At 45.1% G+C, this 23,857-nt stretch overlaps 1 protein-coding gene across 1 annotated transcript in view; it reads right to left on the reverse strand.

Moving 5' to 3' along the window:
- The window catches only part of Il15ra (interleukin 15 receptor subunit alpha), a 29,676-nt gene extending 6,026 nt beyond the window's left edge, over positions 1-23,650 (reverse strand). Inside the window, exons 1-3 of the mRNA XM_059262424.1 lie at positions 23,524-23,650; positions 10,018-10,212; positions 3,499-3,531 (exon numbers count right to left, since the gene is read on the reverse strand). Of these exons, the coding sequence (XP_059118407.1) occupies positions 3,499-3,531; positions 10,018-10,212; positions 23,524-23,617 (322 nt within the window). The 5' untranslated portion in view covers positions 23,618-23,650. The remainder of the gene's footprint in view (positions 1-3,498; positions 3,532-10,017; positions 10,213-23,523) is intronic.
- Between the last annotated feature and the right edge of the window lie 207 nt (positions 23,651-23,857).

The raw sequence follows: 23,857 nt of genomic DNA on the forward strand, positions 1-23,857 counted from the left end.
AATTAGTTACTGTTGGTAATATAACTCAAGACAGTAAATAATCACATGTCCAAAGATGAGATTGGCTAAATAAATTGTGTTCAGGTCTAATGGAGGTAGAATATTCTGTAGGCATTAAAGAGAGTAAGGTGGTTTTTACGTGCAGATATGGAGGATTGCTAAGATATGTCAGTGTTCCGGTGAATGTTCATTGTCAGTTTGATACAGTCTAGAGTCATGAGAGGAGAAGCCTTAATTGAGAAATTGCCTAGATCAGGTTGGTCTGTGTGCATGTCTATGGGGGATTTCTTTGACTGTTAACTGATGGAGGGGGTCCAGCCCACTGTGTAAAGCACCGGTCTCTGGTCAGGTGGTCCTGGCTGTATAAGAAAGATAGCTGATGGGACTGGAGCGATGGTTCAGCAGTTAAGAGTACATACCGCTCTTTCGGAGGATCTGAGTTTGGTTCTGAGCATCACATCAGGTGCTCACAGTTGCCTGCAACTCTAGTTCCAGGAGGTTGGGACGCCTCTGGCCTTCGAGAGCACTTGCCCTCATGTGCATGCTTGTGAATGTCCTCAGACACACACACACACACACACACACACACACACACACATACCACACAGAGTTTTAAAAATAATAATAAATAGTCTGGGCCATGGTGGCGCATGCCTTTAATCCCAGCACTTGGGAGGCAGAGCCAGGCAGATCTCTGTGAGTTCGAGGCCAGCCTGGGCTACCAAGTGAGTTCCAGGACAGGTGCAAAGCTACACAGAGAAACCCTGTCTCTAAAAACCAAAAAAAAAAAAAAAAATAGAAATAGTCTTCTAGAAAAACATTTTTAGAAACTTTAAAGAAAGCTAGCAAAGCACGAGCCAGAGAGTGAATGAGCACAGAGCATTCCTCCTTGGCTTCTGCTTCAAACTCCTGCTTGAGTTTCTGCTCTGACTTCCCTCAGTGATGGACTGTGACCTGGAAGTATAAGCCAAATAAACACTTTCCTACCCAAGTTGTTTTGGTGAGAGTGTTTTATCATAGCAACAAAAAGGAAATCAGGACAGCCCGTAAGTGAAGAGGTGTGAAATACCTACCCTTACACTGTTCCTGTGTGTGTTTGTTTTTACACAGCCAACAGAAGGAAGCAAAGGAGTTTGCTGTCTGTCTCCAGGAAGGCTTTGAGTCAGAGGCAAGACTTTCATTCTCTTCATTCTGTGCTAACTTTGGACTGTTTTTTGTTTTAAATTTCTTGAGGTATGGTGTTACTATGTAGCCACAATGGTCTTGATACTCACTATGTAACCCAGACAGATCTTAAACTCACAGTAATCCTCCTGCCCTAGCCTTCTGAGTGCTGGGATTACAGGCATATGCATCCGTGCTGTTTAATTTTTGATTTTCAGACCATGTGCAAATTATTAAGAATTTGAAAAACAAAAATTTCAAAACTATGTGGAAAGATTAATGTACTATGTGTCATAGAGAAAAATTAGTTTGCCTAATTCTTATATGTTGTTCTCTTAAATCATGAATATGTTTTTGTTTATATGTCCTTGTCATTAAGTGAGTTTTTCCAATAAAATACTCTTCAAAGGCCTTTCTAAAATGTCTTGTTTTCATCTATCATCTATCTATCTTTTTTTTTTTTTTTTGTGACAGGGTTTCTCTGTGTAGCTTTGGTGCCTGTCCTGGATCTCACTCTGTAGCCCAGCCTGGCCTCGAACTGACATAGATCGACCTGGCTCTGCCTCCCGAGTGCTGGGATTAAAGGCGTGTGCCACCATTGCCCGGCTTTCCTCTCTCTCTCTCTCTCTCTCTCTCTCTCTCTCTCTCTCTCTCTCTCTCCATCTCTCTCTCTCTCACATCATCTATCTATCTATCTATCTATCTATCTATCTATCTATCTATCTATCTATCATCTATCTATCTATCCACGCATCTATCTGCCTATCTATCTACTATCTTTCTATCTACTTTTTTTTCTTTTTTCAGTGCTGAGGACTGAGCAAGTACTCTACTACTGAGCTGTTATATCCCCAGTCCTCTTTACACGCTTAATTTTGATACAGGGTTTCACTGAGTTGTCCAGGCTGGCCTTGAGCTTGCAATCCTCCTGCCTCAGCCTCCTGAGTACCTGAGAATACAGACCTTTACCAGCAGACCTGTCTTCATTTGGTCATTTACAAAATCACTGTAACCAATAAACTGCTAATATATCTAAAGCTATATCTGCTTCCCAGATGTTACTTAGTGACGGTAAAATAGGACCAAAAAGCCAGTGGGCCATTCTCCAGCAGGAAAACTTACACATAGAAAATAGAGATAGGCAGTGTTGGCACACACCTTTCATCTCTGCACTTGGGAGGCAAAGGCTGGGGATCTCTGTGAGTTCGAGAACAGCCTGGTCTATAGAGTAAGTTCCAGGACAGCCAGGGCTGTTACACAGAGAAACCCTGTCTCAAAAAGAGAGAGAGATAGAAGAGAGAGAGAGAGAGAGAGAGAGAGAGAGAGAGAGAGAGAGAGAGAAAGAATATTTTATTCTTTTAAAAGCGTGTGTGTGTGTGTGTGTGTGTGTGTGTGTGTGTGTGTGTGTGTGTGCATACAGACTTATGTGTACATACATACAAGCATGCAGGTACCCACAGGCCAGAAAAGGCTGTTGTATCCCCTGGAGCTGGAGTTACAAGCGACTGTAAGCCGCCTGTCTGCGATGCTGGGAACCGAACTCTGGGTCCTCTACAAGAGCAGTAAGTACCCTTTACCACTGAGCCATCTCTCTAGTGCCTTTTGTTCCTTTGAAAGTTTGTCAGGCTAAAGGATTAGATTCCTGCTCTCTGCACTCCACACCTTTTTTTATGGCACCGGAGATCAAGCTTGGCCTTGGCCTTGACAAGCAAGTGCACTGTCACTGAGCTGTGCCCAAGCCCTCCCTTCTCTCCTGCTCTTTTCTTTCGCTAAGGTCTCTCTTCCTCCTTTTCACAAACCTTTTTCTGTTTTCCTCCTCCATTGATTGTACAGCCTCTTTCTTCTAACTGTAATGCTCCATGTCTTTTTTATCAACAGAAACCATTTGGACAGAGCGGTCTGGACTATCTCTCTGGACAGTGCACAGTGCTCCAGCCTGTGAGGTCTGTGAAGCTTCTGGCAGAATAGTCTTGTCTTAGTGGCGGCAGCAGGCTCCTGTGGTTTCCTAATATACCCTGGATGTGAGTGGAGCCTGGTGGGGCTTACCTGTGAGTAGCTGAGCCATCAAACTCTTTTGTGGTGTATTAACTCTCTCCTTCGTACACCACTAGTGTGACAGTTAGAAGCTACTGATCTTAAGATAAGTAATCACGTCCAATGACAAATTCCATAAACAGGGTATTATACAAGTTATTTTCTGAGGGAGACATTTCAGAGAGGCAAAGGTAAACTGTTGGTGACTGTGCTGGAGTGGCCTGGAACAGGCTGATGAGCGTGCTGGATCTATTTTATAGTCCCTGGTTATAAATACATCAGACAAAAGAAAATACTCACCTTTGGTCATTTTGGAACTGCTTGGCGAAATCTCTGTAGAGGAGAGAGGAAAGCTGAGTCAGGGTTGGAGCCCCAAGAGCACTAGGTTCTCACTAAGCTGGAGAGATTAGCTACCATTTTAGAACCATAAAGGACACGGAGCCGATATCACCAAACCGGTCTTAGCAAAAACAAACAGGGTAACTTGCTGCTAAGCATTGGCCATGCCTTAGAGAGGAACAATTGCCAGTTGCTTCTCTACCCCACAGACCACAGCTCCATACTATGAAATGTTCTGCCATTCTCTGGCATGCACATCAATAAGCCATGTCACATCTGAGAAGTGGGGGTTTCCTTCCTGGCTATCCCTACAGTGGGGAATTACAGAGACCATTCAGGTTCTGACTTGAGCCTGAGTGGTCCAAAGCTAATGCAGAACCCTCCTGCAAGATCTCAACCCAGGTCTCAGAAGCAGTAGGTGGGGGACTGGCCTGTCCTTGTGCAGAGCTTGGGCTAACCTGGTATCCTGAGGGAAGTGGAGGCTGTAGGCTCCAAGGTCATTGTTGCTGCAAGAGATGGGGCTTGGGAGGACTCATGACTGCCTGTCTCTGTGGCTCCTGCAGAAGCTGGTTGGGATGCTGTCAGCCGGGAGCCTGGCACAATAGCTGTCTCTGTGGCCAATGTGGTGTCTGATTTGGGAGATAAGGCTTCTGGCTCTGCAGGAAATTCCAAGACAGACATCAAAATTCAGACTAGTGTCTGGAACCTGGGGACCCACTTTAGGGAGCCTGTCCTGGCCAGCCTACTCCCAGCAAACTGTCCTCTAAGTAGGTGGCATAGCTATCCACCGGTCTGTGGGACTTTTGATAACTCGTGAAGAGTTTGTTTATTATGTGCATTAAAAACAAAACAAAACAAAACCCTTGAGAGATTGAGCAGATCTGCCTGTTTTCTGAAGAAAGTATCTTATATTCTCAAAGACTTGATGCCAAAATGCAGGTGGAATTGTATTTGTGAAAGACAGCTGGGATGCTAGTTTTCCCTTTCAATTTTGTTGTTTTTTTGAGACAGGGTCTATCATGCATCCCTGGCTGGCTCAGAACTTGTTATGTAAACCAGGATGGCCTCAAACTCACACACAGCTCCCTGCCTCTGCCTCCTGAGTGCTGGGATTAAAGGTGTGTACCACCATACCTGACTGTTTGACATGTTGACATGACATCTTGAAATAAGAGGAATCCAGGTCCCCTGAATGCCCTAGGCAGTATCTGAGTAGAGGATTCTGATTTAGTTCCTGCTGGCATGAGGATGCCTGGGTTTCGGTACCCGTCTTCCTTGTTCATCATTGGTAGATGGATGCCCCTAAACTCTAAAGTGGCCTACCCATTCCCTATTTTCTATTCCTTTCCAAATGAAAATGGGTCTTCTACTGTGACGAATATCACATCTGGGAAATGCAGTCTGAGGAAAGCATGCTGGGAGGCCGGGCATCTTGGTGCTCTGGGAGCATGGTGTCCTGTTCCCACACTCTCTTAGCCATCCACCGGGTAAGATGTGTGCATACCCTTCAGTCCATTGGTACTAATTAGATGTATCCCTCCATCTACAAGCTACCAGCCCTGCAGAGCATTCACATACAAGCACTCATGAGCATACCAGTTAGTGTCCAAGGCTGTGTCTGCACTTTTATTTTTTTGGTTTTTTAAGACAGGGTTTTTTTGTGTAACAGTCCTGGCTGTCCTGGATCTTACTTTGTAGACCAGGCTGGCCTTGAACTCACTGAGATCTGCTTGCCTCTGCCTCCCCCAAGTGCTGGGATTAAAGGCGTATGTCACCATTGATGGGCTGTGTCTGCACTTTTTTGTCTCAATGAGGAACATCTGACCAAGCATTTGGGACACAGAGGCAAGACTGCGAGTGACTAATTGAATATTCTTGTCTCTTGAGTAAACACTGTGTGATTCATACCAAAGGAGCTTGGGAATCGCTTCTATCTTAAATGGGTCAAGTACTTACCACTTTCTTCTGTTTACATGCAACCTATTCACCAGAGAAGACCCTCCTTTATTTTATTTTATTATTATTGTTTCCTAATAGTATTGAAAGTTGAACCTAGTGCCTTATGCATGTCAGGCAAGCATTCTACCAATGAGCTACAACCCTAGCCTTATTTTATTATTAATTTTTTGAGCTAGAGTCGTCCATGCTATGCAATGGCACGAAATTCACAAACCTCTCTATCCTTTTTAGAAGAGAAGTCCTCACCCTGGGATGCCTAAGAACCATCTGGGAAGCATCCAAAGCTGCTGATTATCAGATCTTTCCCCAGAACAACTAGAGTTCTTCAGCGAGTTCCTGTGTATCAAAGGCTGAGACCCAGCACACTGGAAGTTGTGACCAATTGAGCAATTCAGAATGATTGAAAACAGAGCTTCCCATAATTGGGGGTGGAAGGAGGGAACAGGGAGAAACCACAAACTGGATGATGTGACACTAAGACTCAATAGAAAATGAGAATATCGTAGGGTGGAGAGCATGGATTGCAAATGTTCTTAACAATGAGACAAATGGTGAGGAGGACATTGAGGAGATTACATAACACTCAAATGGAGGACAAAACAGTGAGCTGGATTCAGCGGCACATGCCTGGAATCCGAGGACCCTGGAGGCTGAGGTAAAATGACTGTGAGTTTGAAGCCAGCCAGGGATACATAGTGAGACCCTGTCAGAAAGGAAGGATGAAAAGAAGGAAGGCAGGGATAGAGAGGGGGTGACGTTCATGTAATGTTTTTGTATTATAGCAGTATGATGGTTAGCTTTAACTTGACCCAAGGGGAGGGAATCTCAACGAGGAATTGTCTACACTGGTTTGACCCGTGAGCATGTCTGTGGGGGATTGTCTTGATGAAATTAATTGATGTGGGAAGACTCATCCACTGTGGATGGCTCCATGTGATAGGCATGGGCTCCTGTACTGTCTTAAGAGTGGAGAAATTGAGCCAAGCACAGGCGTGCGAGTGAACACGCATGCATTCCCGTCTCTCTGCTCCTAACTCTGGCTGGGATGTGACTGGCTGCTTCCAGCTCCTGCCACGTGACTTTCCCAGGGATGGTTATAACCTGGAAATGTAAGATAAAACAAACCCTTTTTCTTTGAAGTTGCTCTTTGTCGGGATTTTTTAACCTAGCAACAGAAAAGAAACTAGAACAAGCATCCAAATTAAATTGCTAATGATGAAGATTGGGAAGCTGGGCAGAGTGGGGCACGCCTTTAATCCCAGCATTCATGAGGCAGAGGTAGGCAGATCTCTGTGATTTTGAGGCCACCCGGGTCTATATAGTGAGTTGCAGGACAACCAGAGCTACATAGTAAGACCCGTCTCAACCCACCACCAAAAATGTCTCCAATGAGTCCCTCACACTGTTTCACATCTTGCCCAAAGAGGGTCCCATCCACCTCCCCCACCTGCTTCTTTGGACTGTCTTGCCAAGGACATGTATAATACCAAGTGCTTTGGAAGAAAGACACAGTACCTACCTTGGAGCAAAGAACAGGCATGTTTATTGCCAATTATAAGACATTCAGGTTCTATGAGCCCAGGCTTCCTGGGCACAGCATAGTTGCTATACATATGGGGGTCTATTCTGACTTATCCTGTTGCCCCTATGGGCCTAAGAGATAATGAGTTGATGCTCCTGCTTCCCTGTGCCACGTGGGAAAGCCCATGAATAATGTCGATACAGGTTAAGAAACAAGTGAGAGCCAGGCAGGTGGCACATGCCTTTAATCCCAGCAGGCGGATTTCTGAGTTCCAGGCTGGCCTGGTCTGCAGAGTGAGTTCCAGGACAGCCAAGGCTACACAGAGAAGCCTTGTCTTGAAAAAAAAAAAAGAAAGAAAACAGAAAGGAAGAAAGAAAGAAGAAAGAAAGAAAGAAAGAAAGAAAGAAAGAAAGAAAGAAAGAAAGAAAGAAACAAGTGAGATAAAATCTCAAGTGCTCCTCAGTTCTTGACAATGGTGAGTGTCTACAGCTAACTATGGCTAATATGTTAATGGTAGATTCTAAGCCACTAAGAATTCTGGATATCAAGTAACTTTGAAAAAACTAAGTCACTATAAGTTCTGAATCTTGACATCAACATCAAGTTCTGTTGTCTGGGTTTGCAGCAATCGTCAGCAGTGGGCCATGGTATCTACGATAGGGGAATGGATCCTAGATGATAGCTTTTCACATTTTTCCCAGTATTCCTACCTTTTTCAGGAGGGGAGGGGCTCCCTGGCTGTGGGGTCATGGCCTTTGGCGTCACTACTGTGGAAGGTAGCACTGGACTCTGGTGAGCCAGGGAGGGGTCTCCTAGAGAGAGGATAGTCACATGGCATTTATGACTTTGAGGGCAGAATCTGGAGCAGTTTCAGAACTAGTTACAAATAAAAATAATCCGTGCATCAGTGCACATCTGTTTCTGGCTTCCTGGGACAAGGCTAGAAACACAGGAAATGAATACCGGTTTCCCAACTCACATGCACAGACTGTAAACTGCTTTTCTAGTATTTTCCACAGGTCAGTCATCAAATAGTTTTTGTAGGGAGTGATATATGTGCTCTCAGCTCAATTTTATCATACTAGTTTCTCACGGGAAAAATAAAACATCACTCAGCAGAGTCCACATATACAGAGAGCGTATCATTCAGTGAACAGGAGCTAGGGAAAACTGCAGAGGGAGCTGCTGGCGGGAAAATGACCAAGGAGCAAAACCTTTGGACCAGATGAGACTTCAAGATTCTGGACTCTAGCCTTTGGGTTCTGAAATTCTGGTTACAAGGCCAAAGAGATGGCTGTCAGTGAAGTGCCTGTCATGCAAGCAGGAGGATCTGAGTTCTGATCCCCAACACTGTTGTAAAAATCTGGGCACGATGGCACACATCGGCAACCCTAGTGCTGTTGGGAGGGAGTGGAGACAGACAGCTTTGCAAAGGTCAGCGACTAGCCAATCAGTGCGTGCTGGGTTCAGTGAGAAACAGTGTTTCAAAAAAATAAGGTAGAGGGACAGAGATGGACATCCTAAGATAGACCTCTGGCCTTCACATGCATGGGCACATATGGGAATGCACGCTGCACACCCACATGCATGTGTATACAAATACAACACATATGCACATACACATAAACAAGTGCACACACATATCTCAAAAAGAAAAAAAAGCTGAGGACTCAGTGGGTGAACATGCTTGCCATCAAGCCGGAAGATCTGAGTTCAAATCCCTGGGCCCAACATGGCAGAAGAAGAGAAACACCTCCTGCAGATTTGCCCTCCACACACAAGCTGTGATGCTCTCTCCCCAAATAAATTAAATAAATAAATTTAATTTTAAAATATCCTAATTGCAGCTTCTTTCTTTCCTCCTTACCTTCTTGCCCCTATTCAGAGTAACTGTCCATCCTGGATTCCTTCACCAAAAGATGTAGGGGTTTGAGGAAACCTAAGTGTTATGGTTTGGATCTGGAATGTGGCCCCCAGATCATGTTGTGAAAGCCAGGTCCCCAGCTTGTAGCATTCTTTCAAAGACTATGCAGGTAAGCAGGAATCAGGACTCTCTCCTTCCCTTCCCTCTGACAAACTCCTCCTGAAGCTGTGTGTGTGTGTGTGTGGGGGGGGGGGGGATGAAGGCACTCTGACAGCCCGAGAGAAAGCCTGCCTCTTCCAGGACTTCCCAGAAGATGGAGCAGGGCATTTCCACAGAAGTCCTGAATGACCCTGCACTGGCTGCTGCTAGCTGCGTACTAGATATGCAATGGGTGCCTGTCCGAACGTACTCTCCTGGAGGATTATGGGTCACTTTTTATTTTTCTAGGGAGCAGAATGGGGATTAGTATTCCTGGAAGTACCACCAAGTGGCTTCTACCCCAGGAATGTGGGCCTTCGTGCAACCGTGGGTGAGTTTTTAGAAAAGCTGATTCTTACAACCTTCCTCTTTGCTCCTGACCATTAATTGGACACAACACTGTCGAGTAAGCCAGGGATATTCTGTTTGTTAGGTCGGCCCAACTTCCTGGTTCTGGCAAACAAGAACATTATATGTCTTCCTGTAGCCCTCTGCCTTGTGAGAGATCCGAAAAGCTCCCTGGGCAGCTTGAGCACACACACTAGACCATAGCCAATCCTCTGGCTACTATCATGCCAAAACAAACATTGGTGGTCATAATAGTTAACGCTTATCAGCTTCCACTTAACTCTACAAACCACTGTTGTTACCAGGTTCATTTTCTGATGACCAAGCAGAGTTCCAAGAAGCTAAGGGATGTGCCTAAGGACACAAAATTGGTACGTGGAAGAGCTAGGAATAAGAACTGAAATTGGGTGACAGAACCCAGTGCCCGTGTATTCCGATCCTAGGAGAGGTTGCTTCGTGTCCCACTGGTTTAGTTAGCCCCAGATTGCAGCACGGATTTTTTTGGCTCCCACAGATCCCACTCTTCATCTCTCCTCTCTGTTCAGCCTTGACAGGAGGCAGGGGGCCAGTGTGGGGACCGGGTACTTACTGATGCACTTGAGGGTAGGAGTTGTCCAGTGGGCACTGTTTGTGTTCTTGTTTATCACACACTCAGTCAGCGTGGATGTGCCGGCTTTCCGTTTGAACCCAAAATTACAGACATACCTCTCCCTGGAGTTCACACTGTAATTCTTGACCCGGATGTTTGCATGTTCAACAGATATGGGGGTTGGACATGTGGTGCCTAGAAAGTGCACGAGAGGGGAGAGAGATGAGAAGACTGGGGTTTATTTGTGGGTGTCTTATGGGAACATAAGAAATAGCTTAGTCGGTAGGGCAGAGCTTCTCCCGGGGCCCATAAGATAGATTCCAGGTCCAAACACTTGGATGTGATGAGGAAGGACACCCACCCATCATCTACAAGTCTTCCAGGAGTCTCCTTTAAATGCCAGCCATTCAGCGCAGTTAGATACCCAATAATCATCAACACACTCCTTTACCCTCCATTGCCCATCCATCTCTAAGCTCATGATATTCATCTTTCTCTATTCTGGATCAAGATTGTTTGAGAGATGTCACATTGTTGTATTTGATCCATAGTCTCCAGATTGGTGGCCCTGGATGCCACTGCCAGCAATCAGCATAATCATTAGCCATACATCCTTAACAACTTTACCAGCATAATTCTTAGCCATGCATCCTTAACAACCTTACTCTTCCTAGGCACCCTGCTACTCTCACAGTAAAACCCCAAATGCCTAAGAAGCCTATAAGGCTTTCCCAGAATCTGCCCTATCTGCCTTTCTAGATGTCTTCTCCTTCGATGATCCCCCTTTGCCACTCAGCATGGCCCCTCCTTCTTCACAGAGCACCACCACACTCTCAGCTGGCTACCTCCCACCACCCTTCCTTGCCGACTGCCATGTTACCTGCCAGAAAAGCCTGGATTTGCTTTTGATTTGGTAACCTGAGTCCTAAGGTTCTGTGGTCTTCCCCTCTTACTCTATGACCTCCTTGGCAGTTTGTATTGATATTATATAATTAGTGTATGTCTTACCATCTCCAGTCTGAGCTACGTGAGGGTAGAGGCCATGTCTACTTTGCTCAACACTGTATTCCTGATCCTAGTACAATGCCTGGAAATACTAGATGCTCAGATACATGTGAAAAGAATAATGGGTAGGTATGGTATGGAGGCCCAAGCCAGGAGGCAGAGGCAGGCAGAGCTCTCCAAGTTTGAGGCCAATCTAGCCATCATAGTGAGTTCAAGGCCAGCTAGGACTACATAGTGAGACCTGTCTAAAACAAACAAATGAAAGAATGATGGATAAACACTTTTTTTCAATAATAAGTTGGAGTTAAACCCCCTGGTGTGATTTAGTTCAGTTTGTTTTATTTCTCTCTCTATAGTCAGCTACTCTGATTATCATCACCTTTTCAGAAGGAACTAGGAACAAGATGAACTGTCCCAAAGACAGACTGCTCCAGATGGGCCTACTCTCCCGATAGCTGGAGTTGGTCCCACACCACAAAGCTCCTGCTAAAACTGGCTGTGGTGGGAGTGTTGTGCACTGTAGGGATGAGGTGTTTTAGAAGGTGATATCTGGAGTCCTAGAAACAAATGGGGAGTCCAAAAAGTCGGCCATTTCTAGTTGGGGATTTCATACTTGTATTTGACTTCTTTTTAATCCCAGGACTTGGGAGGCAAAGGAAGGAGGACCTCTGAGTTAGAAGCCAATCTGGTCTACACAGCAAGCTCCAGGACAGCCAGGACTACATAGAGAGACCCTGTCTCAAAAACCAAAAAAAAAAAACACCCCAAAACAACAACAACAACAACAACAACAACAAAAAACCCTACAAAATCTGTGCCTGAATATATGTGAACCTTATGTATCCTTGGTGCCCAGGGATTCCAGAAGAGCGTGTCAGATCCCCTAGAACTGGAGCTACAGATGGTTTGAACCACTACATGGGTGCTGGGAATCAAACCTGGGTCCTATGGACAAGCAGCCAGTGTTCTTAACCACTGAGACATTTCTCCACCCCCAGATGTTTGATTTCTTGTATTGCTTTTCTTATTAGATTTCTTTACTTCATTGTCTGTGTGGAAGTGTTTTACCTGAAAGTTTGTGTGTGTACTACTTGTGTGCACGATGCCCATGAAGGTCAGAGGAGGGCACTGGATCCCTTGAAACTTAGGATCTAGAGTTAGAGATGGTTGTGAGCCACTACATGGATGCTGGGAACTGAACCAGGGTCCTCTCCAGGAGAAAAGTGCTGCTACCTGCTGAGCCATTGCTCCATCCACCTTGTTCTCCCCTCCTTATCTCCCCTGGTCTCCAGTTGCACAGTGCTTGCCCAACTGCTTTTTAGAACACCTTTACTTAAGTCCAGCTGGTTTTAATTTGAAATGGCTTGACTGGGAGTCCACCTATTTTTTCAGGGTCACTGCTTTCTCTGTCGTCTTCAGACTAAGGGATTGTTATCAACAAGCTGTTTCACATCTTCTCAGTCTTGAAGTATTTTCTAGGATTCCTTCGACTCTCAGTGTTCATTGCACATGCAGAGATGAAACATTTAAGACATCACTTGAGAGGCTTTAAAATGGAGAACATGTTAGCAATAATTAAAATGTAGTCATCAGGGCTGGAGAGATGGCTCAGTGACTGAGAGCACTGGCTGCTCTTCCAGAGGTCCTGGGTTCAATTCCCAGCACCCACATGGCAGCTCACGACTGTCTGTAACTTCAGTTCCAGGGCATCTTGCACCCTTACACAGACATACATGCAGGCAAAACACCAATGCACGTAAAGTAAAGATAAATAAATTATTTTTTATAAAAACGTAGTCATCAGTGTCTGTCTCCTGATAGAAAGGTAGTTGCTCAGTCCACGAAGACTGGATATCTCAGCATCTCATTCTGGTGCTGGAGTCCCAGAGATCTGCCAGTCTTCAGTCTACATTGGAATCCTGAAGAATTGGGTTTTAATACCAGCAAAGGAATGCCTCAGGAATAGAACAGACAAACTTGCCAGTCAGAGTGAGGGCAAGCAGACAAAAAAGCAGAAGCTTCCTTCTTCCATGTCCTTTTATGTGGGCTACCACCAGAAGGTGTGGCTCGGATGATCCAACTAAGAAAATCCCTCCCAGGTGTGCCCAGCTGCTGGATTTTAGTTGATCACAGATATAATCAAGTTGACAACTAAGATTATCCATCATAAGTCCACATCTTGTCAACTTGACACACAATCTCATCTCCTCACATCATGCTTAATTTCCAAATGAAAACAATAATCAGATCATAATTCCACTTAACATTATACAACTATCCCACATGTAGCTGCAAATGCATTATATAGTTTAGAATAGATGGTGCTGCCCCTTGACAGGATGTCCCAGGTTACAGAATCACAAGGTAATGAATTTTAACTCTATAAATCAGCAAGTCTCGGGTATTCTATTATGCAACAGAAAATTAACTGTGACTAGGACCTCTGAGGATTCCTCCTCCTCTTCCTCCTCTTCCTCTTCTTCAGTGCTATGGATCAAACTCAGGACCTTGGACATGCTAGGCAAGTACTCTACCAGGATTCTTCTTGAAGGAAACTCTAAGAGCCAACGACAGTTCGGGCCAAGATTACCAGTTGGTGAGGACATTTTTCTCTGGTTATTTCTCTAGTTGTGGTTTTCATAATGCTGACCCTCCATCCCTTTTCTTATTAATCACCTATTCACACCTTTCAGAGTTCCTTCTTCCATGACCAGGGTCCATCCAGTGCTGTTATTTGCAAGTTCACAGTGTCCATTGGTTCTGTATTTGGTGTTTTAGCTGTAGTTTCGTTTCCCAGGGCAAGCTCACTCACCATTGCCATGTGGAATCACTGCTCTGTTGTCTCCTGCCTCTTGTCACTTTGGGTCCTCGTTTTCAGTGATGCTTAGGAGTTATGTGTATTAGACCTACCTGAAGAACTTGTTAAAACTAGCTGGCTCCAACCCAGAGCTACTGAGCCGGTAGGTCTGAGGTGGAGCCTAGGAATCTGTATTTCCAAGTGTCAGATGGTGCAGGCCCTGCAGGTCCAGGAACCATACTTTGGGAACTGCTGCTCTGTCTACAAGTGCAGCAGAGCAAATGGCACGTCATTTACAACCCACTGGTGTGAACAGCAGCCTGTTCACACCGTTTTCAGACCATGGTATTAATTCCATTGAAGAGGATTGCTTTTACACATTTGTCTTTATATGATCTTCTAAATTTCTATTCTAAGGCTTTACCTAAAAATTACATTTATTTATTTACGTGTGTGTGTGTGTGTGTGTGTGTGTGTGTGTGTGTGTGTGCAGCTTGGCAGTTCCATGTGTTTAGCCCAATGTTTCCAAACTTTAAAATCTGTGTCTGTGGTACTTTGCTATATATTACATTGCTTGGAAAGTACTTAGGGATGGAGTAATGGTGTGGGATGGGGAGGAACAACCATACAAATCAATTCAAATAACCTTAAGAACATTTGGCAGCAGACCAGAATGAAGAGTCCAGTGAAAAATACTAGGCCTGATCTTGATAAAACGTTCCCTCCTGCTGAGAAAGCCTGAACTATGCTTGGACTTTTGGACCTCTGAGAGCGCTATTACATCATTTGTAGATGGACAGTATCCAGCCACAGATCAATATCTCCAGGGACTTGTGACTTCCCCAGGGGAAAAGGCATCTAGCTACGCTTCTCTTGTTTTCCTCAAGCCTGCTCCTTAATTCCGGGGTCCTGTGAGATCACATAGTCTGTTTTCCTCCCCCAGAGAACTGGCAGGCCCTGCCATAGGTCATTCTGAAACCTTGGAGGCAAAGGAGCCCAAGAAGCCCTGCCTTGCACAGGACATTTCCTGCCTTTGCAATTGCAGAGGTAACAAATTTGGCACGGGACACCCTTTTCCTGAAGGCTGATACTGCTCTAAGTTCTGCTTGGCTGTTCTACACATCTGGAGTGCTTCTGCTCCTAGAACATGGTGTACAGAGTGTGGTAGACAAACCAGATGGACACAGCTGGGATTGATAGACATTGCTGTCTAATTGCAATCGCTGAAGAAGTGCCACCATGAAAAAGTTCAAGGATGAGCAAGAATTAGCCAGATGAGTAAGGGAAAAACAGGGCAAGCTGTCCAACCTGGTCAACAAGGACCGGTGCATTTCCAAAATGTTCCTGTGAGAAGACTCAGTCATTGTGGCCCTGCAGAAGAACCTCCTTCCACTGTCAGAACCTTGTGAAGACCTCCCTGATGTGATGGAGTTTAAAAAAACAGAGTTGGTGCTGAAAAGATGCCTCAGTGTTTGAGAGTCAATGCTGCTCTTCCAGAGGGCCCGAGTTCGGTTCCCAGCACCCACCTCAGGTGGCTCATGACTCCCTGTGACTCCAGCTCCAGGGGATCTGCTGCATCTTCAGGCCCTCTTGGATACCTACACAACACATGGCAGACACTCACACAGACATAGACAGACACACAAATAAAAAAGAAATCTTAAAAAAGTGAAGAAATGAGTGAATGATGGAAACAGAGCAGTTAATAGCGGAGTGAACATGGAGCCAGTTAGTGTACTCATCCCAAGTCTGATGATGCTTCCACATCCTTTCCTCTGTCCTCAGCATGGCCTGCATCCAAGGCCTGTATTAAAGCCAGGTATGGTGATACATGCTTGTGCTCTCAGCACTCAGGAGGTAGAAACAGGAGAACTAGAAATTCAAGGGCACCCTCAGCTACATAGCCATTTGGAGGCTAGCCTGGGATACATGAGACTGTCTCAAACTTTTTTCCCTCAAGAGCTCACTACTGTAGTTTCCTGAGCAGGTGCTATTTATTTCTCAGAATATTTTTCCAGAAGTCTAAATCGACATTTCCAACCCTTCCTTTTTGCTAAAAGTTTTTTTAAAAAACATTTATTTGTTTATTTATTTACCGTGTGTGTGTGTGTGTGTGTGTGTGTGTATGTCTGCATGGCCACATTCATGCCGTGGCATTTGTGTGGTCAGAGGACAACCTGCAGAAATCAGTTCTGTCCTTCCATCACGTGGGCCCTGGGGATCAAAGTCAGGTGAGCTTTGTCATATCGACCTTTCCTTCCCCGACAGCTAACCTCTCACACATATCTCTCAGCACAGGTAGATATCCAGTGGTATTTTCATAGGATCCTAAGCCAGGACCAAGTGTGTGCTTGTGTGTGTCCCCACTCTATTGCTTCATCTGTTTATCAACTTGTCATTCCCTCCTCATAACAAGTCTTGAACCATGTGTGTGTGTATAAATCTTTGTTAATTACCTTCAAAGTTGACTCTTCAATTCAGTGCCTTTTTTACTGAATTATAGAATTAGCACACTAGTTTCCTGCTGAAATCCCCACTGGAAGGGTGTTATAACTGTAGGTCAGCTCAGTGAACAACTGACATCTGCTGTGGGATAATGCTTTTGTACACTGGTTTAATAAAATGCTGATTGGTCAGTAGCCAGGCAGGAAGTGCAGGTAGGATAAGCAGACAAGGAGAATTCTGGGAAGAGGAAGGCTGAGGCAGGAGACACCAGCCCTCCGCGTCCAGGGAGCAGCATGTAATGGCACCCAGGTAAAGCCACGGAACATGTGGCAACATATAGATTAACAAAAATGGGCTCAGTTTAAATGTAAGAGCTAGTCAGTGGTAGGCCTGAGCTAATGGCTGAGCAGTTTTAATTAATATAAGCCTCTGTGTGTTTACTTGGGTCTGAGCATCTGCGGACTGGGCGGGACACAGGAAAACTTCCAGCTACAATAGTTATAGGCTAATTTAAGATATAAAAGCTAGCTAGCAAGAAGCTTGAGCCATAGGCCATCCAGTTCATAAATAATATAAGCCTCTGTGTGTTTACTTGGGTCTGAGTGGTTGCAGGACCAGGTGGGACATAGGAGTTTTATAAGTGGCTGTGGGACCTTGGTGCTGGGTGAGCACAGGAAAACCTTCAGCTACAGATATCTAAGTAACATTAAGTCTTCTCAAAACCCAAACATCCTGTCTGCCTTGATTTAAGTCTTTTATGATTTCTATAAGAAGTGTTTTATAGTACTTTAAAATTTCTGTTGGTGTGTGTGTGTGTGTGTGTGTGTGTGTGTGTGTAAGTCAGAGAACAACTTGCAGGAGTTTTCCCCCTCCACCATAGGGTTTTGGTTTGGGGATTCAAACAAAGGTCTCTAGGCTTAACAACAAGCAGCTTTACCAGAGGAGCCATCTCACCTTGAGCTTTTAGCATGCTAGCCTTGTATATCTTTTGTCAGATGTACTAAGGGTTTAACTTTTTAAAAGTATTTTTTAAATTTATTCTTTGCTAATTTCATGCATGTATATAATGTTTTGATAATGGCTACTCCCCAATTCCCCCTTATCCCCTTCACAATCCCTCTATCCCCTTTTCTTTCCAACAAGTCTTCCTTTTACGTTCCTGTCTTTCTAAAGTACATACTGTGCTGGATAGTGTTATGTCAGCTTGACACAAGCTAGAGTTATCTGAGAGGAGGGAGCCTCAAATGAGAAAATGCCTCCATAAGATCAGGATGTAGGCAAGCCTGTAGAGCATTTTCTTAATTAATGATTGATGGGGGTGGGCTCAGCCCATTATGGGTGGAGCCATCCCTGGTTTAGTGGTCCTGGATTCTATAAGAAAGCAAGTTGAGCAAGCCATGAGGGGCAAGCCAGTAAGCAACACTCCTCCAGGGCCTCTGCATTAGCTCCTGCTTCCAAGGTCCTGTTCTACTTGAGATCCTGTCTTGAATTCCTTTGATAATGAATTGTGATATGGAAGCATAAGCCAAATAAACCCTTTCCTCCTCAATTTGCTTTTTAGTCATAGTGCTTCATCACAGCATTAGAAACCCTAACTAAGACATACGTAATTTTTTTAAAAATGGGTTTCATTGGGTTTTTTGTTTTGTTTTCATTCTTTCTTTTTTTTTTTTTTTTTTTTTGGTTTTTCGAGACAGGGTTTCTCTGTGTAGCTTTGCGCCTTTCCTGGGACTCACTTGGTAGCCCAGGCTGGCCTCGAACTCACAGAGATCCACCTGGCTCTGCCTCCCGAGTGCTGGGATTAAAGGCGTGCGCCACCACCGCCCGGCTATTTCTTTTTTTTATGTGTATGGTATTTTTGCCTGCATGAATGTCTGTTCACTATATGAATGACCAGTGCCTGCAGGGCCAAAAGAGGGCGCTGGATACCCTGGAACTGGGGTTATAGTGGTTGTGAACCTGGGTCTTCTGCAAGAGTAGCCTGTGCTTTTATCTGTTGAGCCATGACACACAGGGTTTTAGTACAGTTGTTTGCATGAACATGGGTGTGGAGTTATTTACTGGAGAATGGGCAACTTATCAGTGGCTACAGCAGTGAATAGAAATGAGTCTCCATCTACTAGGAGCCATGAACTGCCAACTACTCAGGTTGGGCTAGGGCCTCATGAGTTCTGGATTTAGTATTGTTGATGCCAGAGAAAATAACATATTTACATTTTTATTTCCTAGTGTTTTTTTTGTTAGCATTTTGCATGTTGATTTACAAAAACATAGACTTGGAATTGTGCAGTCTCTCTGAATTCACTTCCCTTAATAAATTCTGTAGGTCCTGTGGGATTTCCTGTGGACATGATCAGGCCATGACTCACTTGAACGTATTTCTTGATTCTATTTTATCTCCTTTATTGTGTTACTAATAAAATCATTATTGCATTATATTTTTAATTAATTTTTTATTGATTGGGGTTTAGTTTTGGACATGATCTCACTATGTAGGCCCGTCTGGCCTAGAACTCTCTATGTAGCCCAGCCTTTCCTCAAACTCACAGCAATTATCCTCCTCAGTCTTGCAATTGCTGAGATTACAATCGTGAACCACTATACCTTGTTTCAGTATTGCATTGTTTTAGAGGTTGCTTTAGGGTAACACTGTTTACCTCAAGTGATACTATATTACTTCACACATATAGCATAAGAACCTTAAACAAGGCTGGAGAGATGGTTCAGCCAGTGGGAGCTCTTGATGTCCAAGTGTGACAATCTGAGTTCAAATCCCCGACACTCAAGTAAGAAAGTTAGATGTGTTTGCATGCATGTGTAACCCCAGAACTAGGTGTGCGGAGACAAGTGTATCTCTGCTAGCCTAGCTCCAGGTTCAGTGAGGGACCCTATCACAAAGGAATAAGACAGAATTATAGAACAGGACATCAAATGTTCCCCTTTAACAAACATATACACAGTAACCCTCTCCTTCCAGCTCCCACAAAATCTTAAAGACTATTCTCCATATACCCTTTCCCAACCTTTGTGTTATTGTTATCACACATTTTGTTTTTACATACACTGTACATACACCAATACATTATTATTTTTTCTTTGAACAACACAATTGTCTTTTTTTTTTTTTTACCAACCATCAATTTAAAGAGATATATGTTATACTAATCATTTCTGGGTGTTTGTATTAAGAGGGCTTTGCATTATCTACTTTGTGTTTTTTTTCTAAAAGGGGAAGTCTGTCTTGGGTCTTTCCATGATGAATGGTCCTCAGAGATAAACCTAAAAATAACTGATATTTGAATGCATAAGAATATCAAAATAATGCAGCCAACCCAAACAGCCAAGTAGTAGTAAGTTATTTATTTTACAAAGCTAGATGGTCTTGCAATTACATTAGAAGCAATATATTTTATTGTATTGAAAACTTTTCATTTCCTTGAGCCTTAATTACATCTTTAATAATATAATGATACTACAATCTCTCTATATATCCATATATATCTTAGCTATCCAATGTAAGCCTACAGTCATACCATACTGAACTTGATGGGTCTTGTCTGGTCTTGGAAGCTAAGCAGGGTCAAGCCTGGTTGGTACTTGGATGGGAGATATCTAGTGTAAGCAAGTCTCATCTTGTCTGCTAGATCATAAGCTCCATGAAGATGGTACATGTATTTCACAGTTCCTGGTATTCCCTTCCCAATTCTAAGCCCCATATACATATACCCACATACAGTAGGCATTTCTAAGTTGGGGACTTATGAATACATACAGTGGATGAAGTTATGGAACCCGGGGCTAACTTACAGTTGTGCTACTTTGAAAGTTCTCACATAGCCAGTCCTAACGATCATTTGCATGGAGCACAGGACTACACCTCTTTCTGGTTCCCAGAACCTGTGGATCAGGCTTCTTTATCAAGTTGGTTTATAGTGTCTAAGATGGGCAAGGAGCCCTGGCCTACTCTTGTATCTGGAGTTCAAGAGTCGTCAGGTTAGCACGCCTCTCTCACTCTTTAAGTGGAGTCAGACTCCATCACAGCGTTTTCTTCCCTTAGTCTCCCATTTGAACACTGTGATAGGTGCTAAGGTACCAAGACGAGAAACTGTGACTCTGGCCCTCTGGAAGCTCACCCTGCATCAGACATGCCCAAACAGTCAGGGCAGCTAGGCTTCCAGTAACCTATTTTTCTTCCTGGCTCAAGTGCCAGCCAACCCAAGATACTTCCTCATGGTGCAATAAGTACAGGCTGTACTCAGCTCACTGCCCCGAACTCATCCATGCTCCTTCGTCCCTCCGTTTCATAACTAGGTTTCCTAATCCACTCTGAGAGTCAGGAGGTCGGGTGGTTAAGGTTGCAGCTCAAATGACAGGAAAAGACTGAAACCTGTTCCACACTGTTTGGACTTGGGAGGACGTCTCTCGCTCTGGTCTCCCATAGATACCGCTCTGCTTGAGGATTTCTTCACCACTCCCTGAACTATTGCAGAAGCCTCAGTCTCACCTGCAGCCTCCAGGCTCTCCTGACTACAGTTTGCTCGCCACCCTCTTAGAGCACCTGTCCGCGGTGCAGCCCTAGCAATGTATTTATTTCCTCCACAGACCTCCAGTCCCCTACCATATTGCTCAAAGAGCATCAAGTCCTTCAAGGAGAAAGCCTTCTGCTAACATCTACTGCCATATGTGATGAATGACACCAAAGTGATTCCTAGAACACATGTGAAGGGAATTGTAGAAGAAAGAGAATCACCGGGGCCAGGCATTGTGGTGCACACCTTTAATCCCAGCACTTGGGAGGCAGATCTCTGGCAAAGCGAGCCTGGTCTACTTGGAGAGTTCTAGGCCAGCCAGTGCTACATAATAATACCCTGTCTCAAGGAAAGAAGAAGAGGAGGAAGAAAATGAGGGTATATCATCTCCCAACATGTTACCTCTTAAATATTGCTGGGTTTGAGCAGTTAGAGAACATTAAACATGCTGAGACAACCTAAATGCCCACAATTAGGAGGCAACCGAAGTTCAACCACGTCTCTAACAATGAATGTTTTGCTGGGTATGGTGGCGCACACACTCCTGTAATCCTGGCACTTGGGATGCTGAGGCAAGAGAGTAGTGAGTCATTCCTCACCTCCTGCCTTCTCTCTCTCTCTCTCTCTCTCTCTCTCTCTCTCTCTCTCTCTCTCACACACACACACACACACAGACACAGACACACACACACACACACACACACACATACACACACATACACATACACACACACATACACATACACACACACACACACACACACACACACACACACACACACATTGTTTTCCCACCTCTGACCTTCTGGGTTCTCCCATCCCTGCCTCTCACCCACCCTATTCTGCTGTTCATCCTGCTCACATGAGCTCAGGTCCTCAAATTTGAGTGGTGAGTGTCTTTGCCCACTAAAGCATCTCCTCAGTAGCCACCCTTCTATTTCTTTCTTTACTTTTGCTTTTAGATCTTACCATGTAACACAGACTGTCCTTGAATCTAGAGATCCTCCTGCCTCAGCCTTAGGAGTGCTTGGGATTATAAGTAAGCATGTTCCACCAGATTTGGCGGGAATTTACTGTTGATTCAAGATACAACATGAATAAAACCTTAGAATAATTACTGAGCTAAAGAAGCCACACACGAAGAAAAATGCCGTATAATTCCATTTATATAAAATTCTAGAAAGTGCAACAAATCTGCAGGGAAAAGATAAGCCATTGCAGACTGGAGCAGGAGACAAGGATTGTGGAGGTCATAGGGAACTTGGCAGTAAAGGGCATGTCCCTGTCTTGATTATGGTGATTGCTTCAAGAGTGTACACTTTTATCTTGAAACTTACCAAACTGTACAACTTAAATATATGCAGTGTACTGGAGTCAGTTATGACCCAATACGGCTGTTCTTAAAAGCACGATTCAGGTGCCAGCTGATGGCAAAAACGTCATAAGGTCAAAGAGTGAGACTGTGTGTGTAGCACCTGAGTTGGCGAAAGGCCTTCCTCGGGCAACGGGGAGGTGCTTCCTCTAGGCTGAGCAAGACTAAAACTACATTCACTTTCAGACTATTTGAAATAGCTGCAGGCTATTTCTGGCAGCTCTGGAACATTCTTTTCTATCCAGTTAAAGGGAATTTACCAACACATCCCAGCTTCAAAGATGGAGGGTGGGGACCCAAGAATAACAGCCTTGTGACAATGAAACCCCATAACACCCCTACAGAGCCAACCCCAGGAGCAAGTGTGAGTGGGATGGCTATGACCAAGTCCCAAGGAGACTGGATTGGATGCCCATCACTGGGAAATCTTGCTTTAAAACATACTCGGGGATAAGGAGTTGCTAACACAGGGAAGTCCATGGAAGACCTTCAATGAGGGAGTCCTCGGTCCCCAAATCATGCGCACATTTTGCAAACATGTGCTTTCACATAATTTCTGTACAGAGAGTACATAGATTTTTATCAGCCTCTGAAGAATTTCATGATTATAAAAAGATGAAGCATCCCGGACCAGGACGTTGCTAGACCCATCTATTCTTTCTCTTTCCTTCTACTCTTTTAGGAACCAAATTAGGGTCTCACTCATTCTTCCCGATGAGATTAGATCTAAGTCACACGTTCTGGAACATATAACACCCCCTCTTTCCTGGGAGCACAGGCTGCCCTGCTTTCCAACCATCCCAGCCCCGAGCTTCCTGCGCCCTTGAGAACTGGGAGTTGTTTCCCAGCGTTCAGATATGCAACCTGGCCCGCACGTTTTCTTCCACCCGCGGCGGCGCAGTCCTTTGCCCAGCGCCTTCCATCTAATTTACTTTGATCTGAAAGTCGTGAGGGGTGGTTTTTCCTCGAGCCCCTGCTGGAACCCCACACCGTGCGACACCCCATAGCTGCGCGTGTGGGCTGGCAGAGGCACAGTCACACATGTCTCCAAGTTCCCTGACTCTTGTCGAGCTTGTCAGACCTGCTCTCTTCCCTAAGTCTCGGAAACATCAGTGGGGTCGCTCGACTCAGGAGCCAGCCTGCAGCGGGGTAAGGGGCTCTTACCTGCGCTCTCCGCGGCTGCCTCCACGTGTCTCGACCCCACCACCACCACCACCACCAACCCCCACGCCCCGCTGTGATCCTCTCCAGCTGAACTCCTGGCTCAGTCCCGTGAAGTCGTGACCCCCACGGGTCAAGTTCAGCTGGGTGTTCGAGTCCCCCTCTATTCCCCTGTTCGGGCTCAAGGCGCTCCTTACCCGGCGTCACCCGCAGCGGGAACAACAGCAGCAGCAGTAGCAGCAACACCTGGAGGGCGTGGACTCCACAGCCCCGGAGCTGCGGTGAAGCCATGGCCGATTGTCCCTCTCAGTGACCCACCGTGACGCAAGGCTGGGGTCTCTGGGAGGTGGCGAGTTCAGCTCCAGGACCAGCCGGCAGCCAGGAGCATTCGCTTTCGCTTTTGCTTTAGCCCCCGGGGTTGCAAAGAGGTGCAAAGTGGTGACAGATCTGTGACTCAGCATCCCCACCCCTGCTTTGGAAGAAGCCCCGGCGGCCCGCAGTGGCATCCCCTCCTCAGTGAGGCTGCTCTTG

The sequence above is a fragment of the Peromyscus eremicus genome, chromosome 5, assembly GCF_949786415.1.
Source record: "Peromyscus eremicus chromosome 5, PerEre_H2_v1, whole genome shotgun sequence".
Lineage (NCBI taxonomy): Eukaryota > Metazoa > Chordata > Mammalia > Rodentia > Cricetidae > Peromyscus > Peromyscus eremicus.